The sequence below is a fragment of the Somniosus microcephalus genome, chromosome 11 (genome assembly GCF_052327205.1).
Source record: "Somniosus microcephalus isolate GS21.2 chromosome 11, FLI_Smic_1.0, whole genome shotgun sequence".
In the NCBI taxonomy this organism is placed as follows: Eukaryota; Metazoa; Chordata; class Chondrichthyes; order Squaliformes; family Somniosidae; genus Somniosus; species Somniosus microcephalus.
In genome coordinates, this window is record NC_140997.1 from 55958976 (window position 1) to 55977844 (window position 18869).

At 42.7% G+C, this 18869-nt stretch overlaps 1 protein-coding gene across 1 annotated transcript; it reads right to left on the reverse strand.

The window, feature by feature from the left end:
* Nucleotides 1–55: 55 nt before the first annotated feature.
* On the reverse strand, nucleotides 56–17116 carry LOC147110586 (jupiter microtubule associated homolog 2-like). The gene is made up of 5 exons (XM_086000733.1): nucleotides 16963–17116; nucleotides 6463–6608; nucleotides 3992–4134; nucleotides 3037–3079; nucleotides 56–2783 (listed from the first exon to the last, which is right to left on the reverse strand). The coding sequence occupies exons 1-5, from the start codon at nucleotides 17085–17087 to the stop codon at nucleotides 2626–2628; spliced, it is 615 nt and encodes a 204-aa protein (XP_085856859.1). The 5' UTR covers nucleotides 17088–17116; the 3' UTR covers nucleotides 56–2625.
* Nucleotides 17117–18869: the final 1753 nt, after the last annotated feature.

An 18869-nucleotide genomic window follows, 5' to 3' on the forward strand; every position in this document is an offset into this window, starting at 1 on the left:
TCTGATCAACTACAACTGGCAGCAAGACCTTGACAGTACAGTCCTTGGTACACCGCTCCAGAACTCGTGCTCGTCAAACAAAAAAAAATTGTTCATCTCTAAAACCTTTCAATATCAGGTGCTATGCACACTTGAATCAGTTGACTTTCACTAAAGCTATATTTGTTTCTAATTTCTCAAACTGATTTAATACAAAAAGAATTGTATGCACCAAGGGATTCCCCAAGGCTGTCCTTACTTGGTATCAAATGACCTCTACTCACCCTCCAACCTTATCCACTACTTTCCTGATGATTCCACTCTAGATTCGGATCATACACCTTCAATGCACACAACTGCTACTGTTCTCCTGGTACTACAGCTGAACCAGAGTCTCATCAGTTCTATGTCCTTCAACAGAGTTCAGTGAAAATCTTAAAACACTTCATGTAAGTGTTTAAACCAACAGCTTCCACCTGTAATCCTTTGTCCAACATTCACTCACTATCTTCAATTAAATACTCTCCTCCTCCACCACCCCCCCCACCAAAACATATGCTCCAAAAAGCCAGCCCACTTTCATGCCAAACATTTCATTGCCTTCAACAAATTTTAAAGAGCAAGGAATGGTAAAAGTGCTTGATCTCTCCTGCACATTTGAGTTAGCTAGCAGATCAGGGAAGAGTGTATGGATTGATGAAATTGGCCAGAGATAAACCTGGGCAAGGAGTACATGAAGGTGAAAAAGGGGGGGGGGGGGGGGGTGTAATTTAGTCATCTGTAATTTCTAATGGATAATATTTATCCTTAGATGGTATTTATTTTTAATTTCACTTGGGAATGGTTGTGGGACTTCGTGCACCATGTCACAGCAATGGAGGTACCACACATCCACACTTGGGCTAGATTAGTTCAGACCCTGGAGTTGAAGACAGCACTACATATCCAATTTAGAAGCAGAACTAGTAATAAAGATGTACATTACATGCATCAGAGCATATGGTCATAGCAGAGCTTTCTACCTCAAGAAAACCATTCCAATTTATATGTCTGATTAACACCAGTATGTCAGGTATTGAGCACTCACATGTTAGACTGACAAATAAAATGTCTATTTTCTAGTTAACTAGAAAATGCAGAAATTGAGGTCAATCTTATTTTTGGCTATTGCCATCCTGTTATCTGCATCCAAAGATGGTTGCATAAAAGGCACAGAAAAAGACAGCTTCTGCACTGGCAATAATTGGCATACCTGTGTGCACATGACCTTTAACATCATGAACTAAAGGATACAAAGTCAATGAGGATAAAGAGTTAAGTACCCTGAACACTGCTGCAGAAGCTAGAATCCAAGACATCTAATAGAAAATGTACCTTAGGAGCACAAGCAAAATTGGGATTGGTTAGAATTATGCTACAAAACTATATTTCATTTAACAGTCATATCAAAACTGCAAATAATTAACTTTTCAGAAGATGATCAAATACAGCAATCTTTCAGTATAATGTTATTAACCACAGCAATCTCTCAGTACAATGTTATTAACCAATGTGCATAGATTTCATAGTACTAGTCTATGTCTAGTTATAAATACTAGAGTCATCAGCAAAATTAAAACCAGCAAACTTTAAAACCTGCAAGACCATTGCTATAGAAAAGCCTAAAATGGAATTAAATCTTCATGGGAACCCTGATGTAAAATGGGGAAGATGTCCTCTGCACTATGGCTAGCCAATCAGAAACCAGTTTAAAAATAGGAAACATTTGCCTAATGAGTTTCAGGAAAATAAATATTTCAAAACTAAATCATTTGTTTCAAGTTTAAATGTTACCATGCCCATGTTACAGTTGCAATGTTCAATATTATAAACTAGTTCATAGCAGATCAAAATGAGAGCTGAGGAATCTGAATTGCTCATAATGTACATGTTACAATCATGCCAAAAGACTCCTTTCAACACATTTGCAGATTTTGCACAACCTTACATTCTTGGCGAACTAAGGCAACAGCTACAGGATTGGACAATTCTGATCAAACTCATCCATTGCCACATATCATTTAATCCATTATAGCCCCCAACATGCTAGTCCCAGGTCACTTTCTACAGGGTACAAAAAAAATTCAAATGTACAATGCCAAATTGAAATATTATGGATGGTCTAGTTCACACTGTAGGAAAAAAAAAAAGCAGCCCTTAGGAGAAACAGACAGCTTAAAACACCTGATGGGAGTTAGACATAATCTGCAGCAGAGAGGACACAACAACCAAGGTTCAACACAGCCGACATTCAATGCCTAGGTTCTTGTACGGTACTTGGCCAAACCAACATGCTCATTTTATTTTACACCATATTTATTATTTCCACATTTACCAATTGGTACAAACAATTCTGTTTAAGTTATAGAATATTTCTGGGCCAGCAAATCCTTGTTGAAATGAACAGCTGCTTTTAAAATAAAGTGTATGTGTCTTTCACAGAAGAACCTTCAAAGAATAAGGGTAGAAACAGATTGCTAAATATTCAGGTGCTGTTCAGAAAAGGTTCTATTCACAACTCAGTTGAAGTGTATTCAAGTTAACCCGCTGTTCCACGCAGACTTTTGGAAGAGAGAAAACTGGAGTCGAACAGAGCAGAGAGCCTCCTCAGAACAACGAAAGAGTGGATTTGCCACCAGGGGGTTGGGTGACCTTGTTATGAGATCGTGGAAGTGGACCGAGATGAGGTTCATGATCATCCACTGTGGGCTCCTTTGTCTTTTCTTCATCTTTCTTCTCTTCATTTTCTCGTTCATGCTCTGCAGCTATACCATGGGAAAACAAAATTTACATTAAAATGTTAATCACTAGCTAATTGCTTTAATTCCTTCCCCAAAAATTGTATAAACATTTACATCCAACTTCTATTTCATCTTGCTCCTTAAAGTAAAGGCATTGCGGTTACTTTATGCTCAGATTTCTCTCCCGAGATTATATTTGGATATCAATTTTATGCATACCACATGCCAGCTACACCAAGTACATTTCCTGTAATGATCTATTGGCACCAAGTCTCACCTTTCAATTCCTCACTTGCATCACTAGAGAACAAGTTTGAATCCTGTTAACAACAGAAAAGTTAAAAACTCATTAACATGCAGCAACTAGACAACATAATCAATTACAAATCAAGCCATTAGTGCACAGAGTATTCAAGAAACTGCTTTGGGTGCACTTTATGCAGACACTAATGAACTTAGTCTGGAGCAAAAAAAAAAAAAAAAAACAAACAACAGGATTCCCATCAGAGGTAGACCTGATCAAGTCAAATTCAGGACTAGCTACAAGTCCCATTGATTGTTCATTTGGTGACTTGGGTATTAATTTGTAGATGTAATAGTTCCCATCACTCCCAATAAACATATGTATCCAACTTCTAATATTTCATCTTGCTGCTTAAAGTGACGGCATCGTGGTTACATTATGCTCAGATTCACTCACTGCAAAAAGCAGGGCATCCTTCAGGATATTTAAAATGTAATCTATACTTCAAATACTAACTGAAGTTGAAACTTCATTGTGCATTATTAAAAAAGTGTTATGACTAAGCCATCATTGATGCCATTCAGCTTACTTTAACACAACAATGGACGATCATGGACTCTGTTTTATTAGATTGTAGCCACTACAACTTAATATTTATAATATTTATGGGATTGGCAGTCAATAAGGTGTTGCTTACTATAACCCACTAGATGCATCATACCCCAGAAACAATTCAAGCTTTGTGCCATTACAAATGCTGTAAATAAGATGCACCAAGGTGGTGCCTCTTCCCCCTCTGCATAGTACACTATCTAATACAAGAGGCTCAGCAGGACACCTCTCTGCAACACCTAAAGCTATTGACTTGCAAAGGTAGAGCTAACCAGGATTCAAAACAGGGCAGGATACCACAAAAGATACAGCCAGAGTTAATATTGGTCCTTACAGCAACTCAATGAACACAGGGCACTGTGTTTAGGAACTGTACCTTTGGTTTGTTTGGATGCGTGCGAACTACAGTGGAAGCAACCAATTCCCCAAAGAGGTCACTGCTCTTCGCACCAACTGGAGCATTACGTGGTTCTGAAGAAACAGCATCTGGCTCGCTGAAAATCCCACTGCCTTTTCCACCTAAAACAGTTTGATAGTTAGAAAGATAGAAGAATCTGCAGTTTCAAGTTTATTAACAATTCATAAAAGAATTTTTTAATCCAGCAAGTTTGTTTTAGAATGCATTGGCTGAAAGGGTGGTGGATAATTTTAATAAGTAATAACTTGCAAAAGGAAATTGGTAAATACTTGAAGGAAAATTTATAGGGCTATGGGGAAAGGGCAGGGGAGAAAGACTAATTGGATAGCTCTTTCAAAGAGCCAGCACAGGCAGTGAACGGATATCCTCCTTCAGTGCTGTATCATTCTATGAAAGGAGGGGGAAAACCAGCAAGCGCAAAAATTAAATAATTCAAAGCATTCCAGTCCTCAAAGTAGAAATGGGGAAATTCAGTTCCTCGAGTTAAAACAACCACATCACACCCCTCATATTGCTGTATTTGTAAGCATGGCAAACCTTCTGAAACCACTGATGCACAGTAACTGATTTCTTTTCACAACACTGGATTGATAGCCATACTTTACATTGACGATTTCCATTGACTGCCTTCTCAGCAATGCATTTCACCATTTAGATCATCCTTCATGCCACTAAAGTTTGCCTTTTTGAAATCTTATTTTTGTCCTGATGCTTGCCAATACCAATTGCCAGCTTCAAGTTTGATCTCATTTGTGAACTTCTAAATGGAGGATCTCTTTCTAATTTCTTGCAAGAACCAAGTCCAGATGCTAGTTTCTCTCTCCTCCTGCACACCCCCCCCCTCCCAAAGTGTGATCCATAGCACTGTTAGACTTGCCAATTGGACAGTTGTCAGGTGCGGCAGATTTGCCCACCCACAAAATGTGCTGATCTTGCCAGATTGAGGGTCAGCTTCATTTATAGTGTGAGCAAGCTCCCAGCTATGTTGAATGTTGCAACATAGGGAACTCACCAGAAGAAATGTGGAGGAACAATGAGCTATTAAGAGGGCTGATTAAAAAGAAATGGCTAATAAATGTAAAACAATGCAGTCAATCAAAAGATAAGTGGCAGATAAAGGATTAGTAGCCGTTACAAATATTTTAGCACACATTTCAGTTTTACAAAGTTGCTTGGCAAATCTCAGTTGCTAGCACCAATAAATGTTGAGGCAGAAAGTCTGATCAAGTGATGAAAATACTTCCAAATCCTGTTTCAGGACTAGCAAGTAGGCAGCTCTCTTCTCAAGACAACAGGAGTCTCCTGGGAATGAGGAAGGCAACTGACATTACAATAGATCATCACTGCTGGTAGGACCCTATGGTGCACAATAGCTACAGATGCCCTTGTAGCAGACCTCTCAGCTCTATCGGACTGCTGGTTGTCCTGCAGCCTATGTAACCAGCTCAGAGACTCAGCTGTCAATGTTGATTTAGCTGCAGCCGGTCATCCATCGTCACTCCTCAAAAAAAGGATTCCCATTGCCCCCAATGTGAGTAAAATGAAAAAAATGACTGTCAGGGCACTTGGCACAAAGTCCCTTGAACAACTAATGGAACCAGCAAAAGGAAAAATGCTCAGTTCAGAATACTGCCATAATCTGGGACTAAATGTACTACTGCAAATCAGTGGTTGCTTCTGACTGTAGTCAAGGGAATACATGTCAAACTTCAGCAACTGGCCTCAATTTTATCCTTTAAGCCCTAGCATCATTTTGGTAAATCAACCCCCCCCCACCCACAACCAAAAAAAAAAAATCCTCCGAGCTGCAATGCCCAACAGTACTCCAGATGGAGAGTGATCAAGGCTCTATACAACTGAAGCACAACTTCCTTCCCCTTGGAAGGGTATTCCAACCCCTTGAGATAAAGGCCAACATGCCATTATGTATACTGGCTTTTAATGATTTGTATACTTGGACTCAAATCTCTGCTCCATTTTCACCATTTAGAATACTCAGATTTATTTATCTTTCTTGGATCCAAGGAGGATGACCTCCATTTGCCATAGTTTTTCCAACTCAATCTATCTGTCCTTTTGCAACTTCCTGCTCCCATCTGTGCTTAGTCCCTCAATGTCATCTTGGATATACAACTTTCTATTCCTTCATCCAAGTCATTAATATGGTGAAAAGTTGATTGCATTAATAGTAAATACTAACATGTTGCACCATGCCAATAGGACCTCAAATCAGCAATATTGACTCTGGTTTCCCACTCAGCCACTAATCACACCTGCAGACTATAGCAAGCCGAGAGTTTATCATTCACTATCCTGTAGATATCTACAAATTAATTCTATATACACATTATAGGATCTGTACATCCAATATCACCAGTAGCCATCCATGAAAGACAGGGCTTGAAAAGATTAGTTCCACTGGTCTTTACCTGGAGGATTGGATCTCTTTGGCAATAATGAAGTTTCTTCTGGTGGTCCAAAAATGTTGGATGCCATCTTGTGGGGTTTGCTGGACGGCACATCAGAGGCACCAAATGTGTTACTGGAACCGCCACCAGGTGGTCGGAGCACATGGCTAATGAGGAACAGGAGAGTCGAGATGTATTAACACATTAGTGCTCCATTTTAGTCAGTCAATCATCCACTTTTCTATCCCTAGAGCATACTATAAAATCAGAGAACCTAATTTACTAATTCAGGAAGGCCCTGCAAACACTGGAAAGTTCTTAACACTATTTACCAAGAGAAAGATATTACAATGCAATATAATGTTCCAACAGTTTCTACATGTGCTGCATTTTTAATGAGAATGGTTTTAAATTAAACTCAGTATTAAAAAAGGAATAAAACACACACCTAGTGTCAATAGAAATTATTCCTGTTATAACATGTTGGAGAGAACAGAGTTTTTATTCTGCTTCAAAAGCATCAACTAACTGGAACAAGTAGGTTTGTTTCTCCAGTCACCTTTCTAGACAGAATAAAATTGCCAGTTGTGTTGAGCTTATATCCAGTAGGAAATAGGAGCAAGACTGCACAAATTCATTGGGTTGAATTACCTACCCAGTCTCTCCCTCCTCACCCTTCCTGAGGATTTCTATATTGTAAGTTTATACTTTTCACTGTATTTTGGAAAGGTCTTCACAAATGCCAAGAGTTTTAGGTGGGGGGGGGGGGGGGGAGAAACAGCAGGATAATTTCTTTCCTTCCTCTACACCCCCACCCCCAAAAAACACACAGTTGTACAAGTTGGTATTCAAATTCTTATTGTTTGGACATAAAGGAAATGGACTGCAGTTTGACAAAACTACCAATAGCACTTTCCCCAGTGATGCTGCTTAGCATCAGAATAATTCTGAAGTGGTAATTCTTTAGTGTTAATTTGGAACTATTCTATTAAGCAATTGTTACTTAACAGTGGGTACTTTTGTGCTGTAAATTTCTATGATCCTATTGATCCTTTCTAGTTTTCAACTTGCTCCAAAATGAGTGAAAACCCAGGGTCTGCATAATGGATTAACTTAACCACTATGCTACCATACCCCCAAAAGTTATGTTACTAATACTCATTTAAACCACCCAGCTTATAAATTTAACAAATTAGACCCATACGTGGTCTGATACCCAACTATGATGACTGAGCTGTGCCCGTTCTCTGGTGTGGTTTCAAAGCAAGAACTTTTGCACATTAAGTGATCGGGATGCTCACTACACGACAGAAACAGGTCAACACTCGTGTTATACATCCAAGTACAGTGAGTAACTGTTAGAAACACTTTAATATCTATTGCAGATAGGCATGATCATGGACTTACAATATTTTTAAAAAGTCAGATTTTATTCATAAACTATACATGTTGTCTACTGCCAGTCTGCATTAAGGAAGCAAGCACAACCTCCAAGTTTTTTTTTTTGGGGGGGGGGGGGGGGGGGGGGAAATAAAAAAATTACACAGTACTGTTCAGGGTTACTTCCTCTTCAGTACCAATTCCAATATTGTTGCAGGATAAATCATATTAGTGCTGTATTGCAAATGGACTTTTCAACTAAGTGATGTCATCCTGAAACAATGAAAGTCCAGAGTCCACTGTTAAAAACATGATTAGTCTGGTTACTCCAAATTTAGTTCTACTATAAAGTTTACCCACAGATACATCCAGTCACCACTTTAAAGTGCACTTAATGAATAGATGAACAAATCAATATTAGAGTTGCAACTAATCTGAGGCAAATCTAGCATTAGCAACTCGTGTAGCACAGGCCTTGAAATAGAAATGTTGGCCTTTGATAAACAAAACCTCAGAACATTAAAGTATTCACTCAACAGCTCAAGATTATGATGGATTGAAAGGTTCAGCAAACCAAGTGTTTGCTCACCAGTTGGCGTCACTAAGCAATCTCACCATTTTACACAGACTCTACAATGAACTTGACCAGTTAAAGCATTGGCTGGGAATTTCAGTGATGGAGGGTTAAAACAGACATCATTTTCAAATCACCTCAGGAGGTGAACAACTATTTAGCAGATGCAGTAGCCATTCCAGCAATCTCTCAGGCAGATGGATGTTAAATGTTTCAGCTGAAGGATAACCCTTGCAACAATGCAGCACTCAACTCATCCCTGGCTCTAGGGAAGCCAAGCAAACGAGAACAGATCACTGCTGGCATCTTCTAGTAGCTGGCTCACAGAACTGGTAAATCAAATCCTCTACTCCACATGGTGCATGATAGAGAGCACTAGTGGGGCCAGGGGAGGGAAAAAGGGGGAAATGTTTACATTCTATACAAGTTTCAGTACAGAAACAGGCCATTTGGCCCAAACCAGTCCATGCGCCACATGTGCATCCTCCCATCCTAAACATAACATTTTGTTTTGCATTACCTTTCTTTCGATATTTTGAAACTCCAAAATCTGACAGCTTCCAGAGCAACATATAGTCTCTTGTTTAAAACGTAGACTGCCTAATGTGTTGTGTATGTACCTTTAAGAGAGAACTGTTTTTATACTGTAGTACCGGCAGTGACCACACCTGTATATAAAGCCGTAGCAGGCTTCTGTACTTTCAGTTCCAGCATACCCTCTGTTCAGTAAACACCAGTTATTACCGTTCTCCTGCAGTCCATGTTATTGATACGCAGACACTACAGTGGCGACGAGCAGGTTCGAACTCACCTGCAGTACTGCATCACCTCACGGGGATCCATCCCTGAAAAGAAGTTTCTTGGAGGTCGAAGCCAGAGCAACGGGCATCGACCGTGGGCAACCACCCAGTAATCCATTGGAGTTAAGTGAATCGCAGGGGGAAGCTGTGGAGAGCTGGGCTTGGCTCCCCAGTCAAGGTGTTCCAGCAAATCGTGCTGGTAGCAGGTAGTGCGCTGACCCTTCCGGACTGCGGCGGGCTAGATCTCAATCGAGCGACTCTGCAAGGGGGCCGTGCAGCGTCGTCGGGAAGGAGGAGAGGGTGGAGCGCACAGGGCGCGGTCGGTGCTCAAGAGCCGGGCAGTGTTAAAGAAAATAAAAAAAAAAAAAAAAAAGGGGAAGGAAAAGAGACGCGCAGTGGACAGCGAAGAATAAAACGAAGGAAATTAATTAACAAAAAAGAGAGACGTGCAGAAGCTGCAGGGCGCTGCCATTACTATTTAGAACGCTAGGAGCAGCATTGGCAGCAGGGGGGGGGGGGAAGGAAAAGTGCGGGAGGCGCCATTTTAATCCATTGGGGAAGAAGGAAAAGCGTGGGAGGCGCTATTTTAAACCACCCAAGATGCCGAAGAGTGGCAGTATCACGGCTTTCGACAACGAGGTAGAAGACTGGACCACGTATGTGGAAAGAATTGAAGTGTACTGCAAGGCAAATGAGGTGGCCGATGAAAAGGCGGCGTCGGTATTATTAAATTTGATGGGCGCGAGAACGTACGGCCTATTGCGGAATTTAATTACCCCAGCTAAACCAATGGAGAAAAGCTTTGAAGAGATTGTCTATCTTACAGGAACATCTAAACCCTACACCACTGCTGATAGCAGAAAGATTCAAGTTCCATAAAAGAAACCAGCACAAAGATGAGTAATGGTCACTATCTTACGGAACTACGCAAGTTATCGAAGCACTGCCAGTTCGGAGCAGGACTAGCAGATACCTTAAGGGATAAGTTTGTCTGCGGGCTCCAGAGTGAAGGAACCCAGAAACGACTACTTTCGGAAAAGGACCTTACGCTAGAAAAGGCTTTCAGCGTGGCAGTATCCTACGAAGCAGCAGCACGGGGAGCTGTGGAAATACAACAGAAACCTCAAGAATATAGCACCAACAAAATGGCATATGGAGCAGAAAAGTGTTATCGCTACAGCAGAACAACCCATGACCAGAAGGATTGCTGGTTTAAGGACAAAGTATGCAGGCAATGTGGAAAAGTGGGACACATAGCACGAGTCTGCAGGTCGGGAAAGAAAACCAACACTAAAAGAACTAAGGAAAAAGTACAAGTAAAAAAAGACAGTAGTTCAGAAGATCAGGAGAGTAATAATGACTCCGGGAGCAGGAGACTAAGTTGTCTAAAGTTACACAACGTGATCGCAAAGGAGGATCACCGAACCATTTGGGTCACCCTCATGATAGCAGGGTCCCAAGTAAAGATGGAATTGGACACAGGATCAGCCCTAACTGTCATGAATCGACGAGACTATGAGCGGCTATTCTCACATACCCTTGAAGGACACGTCCATTGTATTGAAGACATATACGGGGCAAAAAGTCTACCCCAGAGGAAAAATAAGGGTGCCCGTTAAATACAACGGCAAGGAAACACAGAAACTGTATCTATATATACTACAAGATGGAGGACCACCATTATTGGGACGTGAATGGATCCGAAAAATACAATTGGATTGGCATTCCATTCAGGTGCTAACTGTGGCTGACAAAAAAGATGACAACGTCACACCTGGATGACTGTCAAAAATTCTAACTGACGCAAAAGAGGTGTTCCAGCAAGGACTTGGGACTCAAAAGGTGTAACGGCAATGATAAAAATTGAAGATAAAAAAAAAAAAAAATTTTGGGTTTGCGTTAAGGCCAGACCGGTACTGTACGCGATCCGCCCAGCCATCACAGCAGAGCTGGAGAGTCTGGAGCGCTCGGGTGTGCTGTTCAAGGTGGACTGGAGCGAGTGGGCCACACCCATCGTTCCTGTAATGAAGAAATCATTGAGCAGCACGCCTGGGGAGCCGAAGAAGGTTCGCATCTGTGGAGACTTTAAGGTAACTGTGAACCCAGTCCTGCACACAGTACAATATCCACTTCCACGGATAGAAGATATTTTCGCCTCTATCTGGAGGGAAACGCTTTACGAAGATTGATCTGGCCCAAGCGTATCTACAAATGGAGGTAGAAGCAGCATCCAGAAAATACCTCACAATAAACACTCAAAGGTCTTTACTAGTACAACCGACTGGTATTCGGGGTAGCATCAGCTCCGGCTATTTGGCAGAGGGCGATGGAACAAGTCCTGCAAGGGATCCTGGGGACCCAGTGTTATTTGGACGACATCCTGGTTCTGGGCGAAAATGACAGTGAACACCTTGCCAACCTGGAGCAGGTGCTCACTAGATTACAAGAATATGGGCTACGAGCCAACTGCGAGTTTTTCAGGAAACAAATCTCGTATTGTGGCCACGTGATTGATGAGAGGTTGCATAAGTCCCCAGACAAGATTGAGGCAGTAGTCAAGGCTCCAGCACCGGAAAATGTGTCGCAACTGAAGTCGTTCCTCGGGTTGGTGAACTACTACCATAAGTTCTTGCCAAATTTATCTACAATTCTGCACCCACTGAACGCCCTGCTGCAAACTGGAGTAGCATGGAAATGGGGTGATGAGTGCAAGCGTGCCTTTCAGAAATGTAAATGTCTAATCACTTCAAAAGAAGTATTGGCCCACTACCATCCAACACTACCGATTTGGTTGGCATGTGATGCGTCTCCCTACGGCATTGGAGCGGTGCTGTCACACAAATTCCTTGACGGTTCAGAGAGGCCAATAGCCTTTGCGTCGCACTCGCTAACCTCAGCCGAGCGTAACTACGCCCAGATTGACAGGGAGGCCCTCAGCCTGGTGTGGGGGGTGAAGAAGTTCAATCACTATCTGCACGGGCAGAAATTCACCCTACTGACTGATCACCAGCCTCGTCTCCATTTTTAACCCAAAGGGCGGCGTTCCGGTGATGACGGCGCAACGGCTGCAAAGATGGTCCCTTTTTCTAGGGGCACATCAATACGACAGAGTACAAGGGTACAAAACAGCATGGAAACGCTGATGGGCTGTCGCGCCTGCCGTTGCCTACGGTGGAGGAAGCACCTGCAGTGGACCCTGTTGAGATATTCCATTCAACCATAGTCGAATGTCTACCGGTTACAAACTCAAGTATAGAGAAGGAAACCCGAAATGACCCGACACACTCTCGGGTCTATGATTTGACGGTGAAGGGATGGCCAGCACATGGCGACTCACTGTTGCCAGCATTCTCGCCAAGCAGAGAACAGTTGTCAGTGTGCCGGGGGACCTTGATGTGTGGATCCCGAGTGGTAATTCCACCCAAGTTAAGGGATAGAGTGCTCAATGAGCTTCATCTGGGAGGGGTAAAAATGAAGAGCCTAGCCAGGGCGTTTGTGTGGTGGCTGGGAATCGATAAAGAAATCGAGGATATGACCAAGAGATGCACAGGATGCCAGAAAGTCCAAAACGCTCCACCACAGGCCCTGCTACACCCATGGGAGTGGCCCTCATCTCCATGGCAACAGGTACACATTGATTTTGCTGGTCCATTTATGGACTCAATGTTTTTAATCACCGTGGATGCACATTCGAAATGGCCAGAGGTCATCAAAATGTCCTCCACCACCACAGAGAAAACTATTGCAGTCCTACGGACCATCTTTGCCAGGAATGGCTTGCCAGAACAGATTTGCTCCGACAATGGACCATAGTTTGTGTCTGAGGATTTCCAGAGGTTTTTGAGGAATAATGGGATAAAGCATTACACATCTGCCCCATATCATCCAGCCACAAATGGATTGGCCGAGAGGTTTGTTCAGACCTTTAAAAAAGCTATAAAGGCGATGTATAACAACAACATACCACTACAACACAAGGTGGATAATTTCTTGTTTGCTTACCGGAATGCGACATATGCAGTCACCAACCAAGCTCCAGCCATAATGTTCTTCAACCGAAGGCCAAGATGTCACCTGGATTTGCTCAAACCAAACATAAGACGAGATGTTGAGGATAAGCAATTCCAGCACATCAATGAGAAGCCAACCAGGCGCTTCAAGATCGGGCAACCAATCTTGGCCCGCGACTACCAAACAGAAAAATGGCAGCCAGGAACGATATGCACACAGCAGGGACCACTAATGTACACAGTGGACGTTGGAGAGAGCATCGTGAGACGCTATGCTGACCAGATTCTAGAGTCACAGGAACAAGTCAAACCCATACCACGAGCATGCGCACCTGGTGATGAACCTGAAGTACAGATTGCGTCCACCTCAGAATCAGTGGTATTGGGAGCTGACGAACCAACCAATGACAATGAGCCAGAATCAACTCCGCCGCAAGAACAGGATACTCGAGAAAGGCACTATCCAGACAGGATCAGGAAGCCTCCTCAAAGACTGAATTTATAAATGATTACTTCAGTTGATGTATATAGTAGAGAAAATTGTAATTGTAATTAGTTATTATTTAATTGTTAAGTGAATGTTATGTACTGTTTATCTAAAAAGGGGAGGAATTGTTGTGCAAGAGAGAACTGTTTTTATACTGTAGTACCGGCAGTGACCACACTTGTATATAAAGCCATAGCAGACTTCTGTACTCAGTTCCAGCATACCGTACCTCTGTTCAGTAAACACCTGTTATTACCGTTCTCCTGCAGTCCGTGTGTTATTGATACGCGGACACTACAATATGTATCCCCCTCTTAATTCTGAGCGTACAACCAGGCAGTTTCCACAAGAACAGAATCATCCATAGTACAACGGGTAGCCATCCGAGACAGATAATTGCTCAATGTCCTCAGTCATCTGGGCTAATGGACTGGACATAAACCCTTATTTCATGAGCTGCGCCATTTCACAAACTGGCTTTAAGTGTGAGTGCCAGAGGCTTTTTAAAAAAGCTAGGCAAATTCAGTTTAAAACAAAAAACACAATTCCACTCCAAAATCCGGTGTGAAGAAAAATTTCAAAATGTGAGCAGTTACAGCAATTCAAGTGTATACCCTTCATCAGAACTTACTTTAGAGTTTGCACCAAAGGGAAAAAGTTTCTCTCCCTCTCCCGCCCGCCAACACCCTTGTATTTCTTTTAGGTCCAAACACATTCAACATGAAATTTTACACAGATCCGGAGCAGTGTGGCTACAAATTGGCAATCTTAAGAATGCACATGGTAATTAAGATGAAATCAAGTGACTAAGTTAAAGAGGCAAGCAACTAACCCAAATGCTTCAAGGTTACTTCAGTCATTATCAGATTACATAAAGATTCAACTTCAACTCCATCCCCTTGCTGGAGCAAAACACAATTTCAAGTCTGACTTTCAATAGAACGGCAAAAGAGAAGTCAGGAACTTGAGTCACATTTTAGTGCACTAATTATACCACACGACTGAATCAGTTTATTTGTAGCATTTTTGGCATAATAGGTAGTTTGAACAGACTGAAGTTCAGTGACAGTCATAAGCAAGGAGCCTTGAGCTACATGTAAAAATAGCACAAAAAAAATCCATTTGGCTCATTGAGCTTGTCCCTTTCAACTTACTCAACCAGCTTTTCACCAATTTAAACTTATGCCCTCATTACCAGTTTCAGCTCTGCATTAGATATTCTTATGGACTCCTAATGTACACTGCTCCCAAAAAGAAAACCCTTTCCCACTTTATAACGAAGTACTCAATTTATTACAAAAAGCAAAATACTGCAGATCTGGGAAATTGGAAGTAAAACAGAAAATGCTGGAAGCACTCAGCAGGTCAGGCAGCATCTGCGGAAAGAGAAACAGTGAACGTTTCAGGTCAATGACCTTTTGTCAGGATTATTACAGCAGGGTTGTTAGCTAACAAAGACCACAGCCTGCATTTAAAAGTTTAACATTTTATAAAAACAGACTCTTAACAGGACACATTAATGAGCCTTTGATGAGATGGGTCAGTTCACAGCTCCCATCAAAAAAGGTTTATTGCACTCCCACTATGGAAAAAACAAACTTGAGATTCTCAGGGTAACCAGATAATCTGTTTTTGTTTGAGGGCTTATTGTTGGCTAGGACATGGGGCAGGCACACAGTTTAACACCACATCTGAAAAATGGTAGCTCCAATAACATAGCACCATCAGTATCGCAATGAAGTATCAGCCTCTTATGTGCGTGAACTTATGACCTGACTCAGGAGTGTGCCACCACTGAGCCAAGGCTGACACTTCAGGCCTAAAGACACGCTTTTAGATACTAAAGCAGTGAACATGCACTGAAGTGTTACCACTGACCTATCTGTCTGTATACTTACAACAATATACAAGAGTCTAGCAGAAAATATTTGAGCCCAGAGGAAAGTAGTAACCAAGAGGTCAATACGGATTAGAACATGCTCTCTTTGTCCTCAAAGGACAAGCCCACACAGGATGGTGCATTTATCCACCAAGGCATTCAAATCAAGGTAGGCACCTGCCCAATCTGAATTACTGTCTTGGTAGACTGTAAAGGTACACCACAATGCTTCCAGACTAGTGAGGGCTCTAGAGAGAGATCCTTGCTGGAAAGTGGCTGGCTAAGCTGAAACTAAGCTGCAATGTCGCCATTGGCCCATTTGCCTCATACACGTGAAACCACAAGTGCCAACAGGCTACTGAACCATCAGCACAGAGTCAAGCCTATTTCTATCCTTGCGTCAGTAGATCTGATGAATTCCTTCCCCAAGACTAAAATCTTAGCACCTCCACCTCAGTATCAATACCAATCCAGGAATGCCAATCAGCTCATCCAGAGAGAATTGAGTCAGCCACCTTGTCACAGCAGCTCAGCACACAAGGGTGAAGCCTTCCTTGTCTTTACATATACTCCGAAATGGTAGAAGCGATAAAATGCAGTAATTTCTTGTTGAATTCATTGCAATATAAAAAACCTCGAGACTAATCTTGAATTCTTTCTCCCCACCCTTCAAAGGCTGTCGTATTTAAGGAATACAATCGCATACCAAATGCCAGAGATTACAAAAATGAATGCGCTACGACCACACATACAAAGCAGTTGAATAGACGAATACAAAGCAGTGAAAGTGTGTTTGGTAGATTAAAAACTCAACGATGCGACCTTATCACAGTTGCCGATTTTGTGTCACATGAGCCCATGGGCAATGCAGTATTTTGTAAAATATCAAAGTGACGAAGCATCAATTGCGCAGACGGAAGAGTCAAAGCGAAACTGAACCTCGGCTCGTCACACCGGGTGTGGGTTTGGCGATCGAACCCTATCCTTCAGAAGATGAGCGGACTACAGGGAGGCGCCGGGCTCCGGCACCGTCCGCGGTAAACGTCAGCCGGACAGGGCGGCTGGATCAGCGCCGCTCGGAACTCGATCCAAAGGCGCCCGGTGCCGGGTCAGGAAGTTCGCTGGGTACCGCTCTAGATGGAAAACTTTGAAAAACTTCTCTTCAGGGAGTTCAGGCTACAATGGAAACAGGAACCCCCGGCGGTAGCCATGGGAACACGGCCCGGGTGGGTGACTCCCGGACCAACCCCGGGAGGGACACGGCCTCGGGACTCCGGTACCGTCCAGACAGGCACTGACCGCGGGGCTCGGCCGCTGCCCGCTTCCAGCACCGGTTCGGTGACTAACCGCCGCCGGTGCTTCTACTCACACCGGACGCCGCCTCCTCTCACCTGGAATTGGGCCTGTTCTCCATCCCCTGAAAATTGCTAGTCGAAGTCATCCTGGCCAAGTGTTCTCCCGCTCCGACTCTCTCCCTAACGGCCGCTGCTGAGAGATGGGCTGCACCAATCCTCATTTAAAAGTAGCAACAGAGTCCCCTCTCATTGGCTAATTCCTCCGCCCTTAGCATGGATTCTCACTCTCCGATTGGATGGTTTCCCAAGGAAGGTGGGCCTGGACTATTCGTCATTCAAAAGGAAGCCCCGCCCAAAGAGTGGATCCTGCTTTCTGATTAGATCGCGTTCACGTCAATTAACCCAGACCGCTAGCCAATCAAAATAGCGGGTTGACTCCCAAACGTCATTTAATCCCACCCACCCAGCAGAACGTGCGTCCGGATTGGGTAAATTCGAATAGTTACTTTGAACATGAGACATTGATAAGGAAGTAATGTCAAGCACATTTTAATAGCCAATTTATAGGGCTCTCGCGTGTCAAATAATGTCAATACCAACATTATAAAAGCCATCAGACTCCTTTTCTATCACAGCTGTAATTTGATATGTTAACTTTAAAAAAATTTGGACCCATAACAAGACAAAAGAACGGCCCGCGTGGTTCTGTAATCCGCGCTAAAATGTATTAAGTATTCAAAACCATTGAGCCTTCCTTGAAAAACAGGGCCAAAGTCCACGAAGATAAAGATTGTAGAACTAGTTAACACGTCAGAATAAAAACGGATAAGATTACCTTACATGAAAATAAATGATGTAGAAGGGAATAGGGGGATATTTCCAGGGTGGGAAGAGGCTCGTGTGTATTTTTAAAACCGGCATTGACCAATGGCCTTTTGTAGTTGTTGTAGATTCTATGTAATTATATGAAATTAAGAACATGCTGAGTTTTAGAGTTCCGATGGTTTATTCCTGATACACATGGTAAATTCCCAATTTGTCTTCAGTAATAGTATATTTATGACAATTTAAAAAATATTCCACTGACTCCCTAAATCAAGGTGATAACTGGGAGTAAGAGAATTAAGTGAGGTTCAGAGAATAGAATTTGTTTAAAAGTACTTTTGTACTCTTGGTAGTTATTCAATTCAATTCAATTTTATTTGTCATATATGGAGCAGACGTGTGTACTGCACAATGAAATGTTGATTTTTACGAGTCCTCCCAACATTGGAATAAATATGGCATAACAATGATAAAATACTAATAGAAATACAGTAATAAATAATAATAAATTATACATTCATGAGTCTTATGGCCTGGGGGTAGAAGCTGTTTCGAAACCTGCTGGTACGAGACCGTATGCTTCGGTATCTCTTACCAGAGGGGAGCAGGGCGAAGAGGTTGTGGCTGGGGTGGCTCGTGTCTTTAATGATTCTCAGGGCCTTCCCCCGGCACCTCTCGGGGTAGATATCCTGGACAGCAGGTAGTTTAATTCCTATAGTATGTTGTGCAGCTTTCACCACCATCTGTAGAGCCTTGCGGTCTGTGGCGGTGCTGCTTTTACTGTGTAAATTTTGCTCAGTTGGTAGTTTTCTTCTTAGGCAGTCCCTTGGAACCGAGGATGACTTGCTTCCACGTTAAAAATGAGTTCACAGGTGACTGATGAGTCCAATGCAGGACCTACAGTCTCTGTCACAGGTGGGGCAGACGGTGGTTGAAGGGGCGGGGTGCTTGCGTTACCTGCGCTTGGCTTCCGCTTGCTCCCAGCGAAGAGACTCGAGGTGTTCGGCGCCTTCCCGGATGCTTCTCCTCTGTGCTGAGTCAGAAGGTTGTTGGTTGGGAAATATTGGTGTTCAGAGGGACCTGGGTGTCCTTGTACACGAATCACTGAAAGTTAACATGCAGGTACAGCAAGCAATTAGGAAAGCAAATAGTATGTTGGCCTTTATTATAAGAGGATT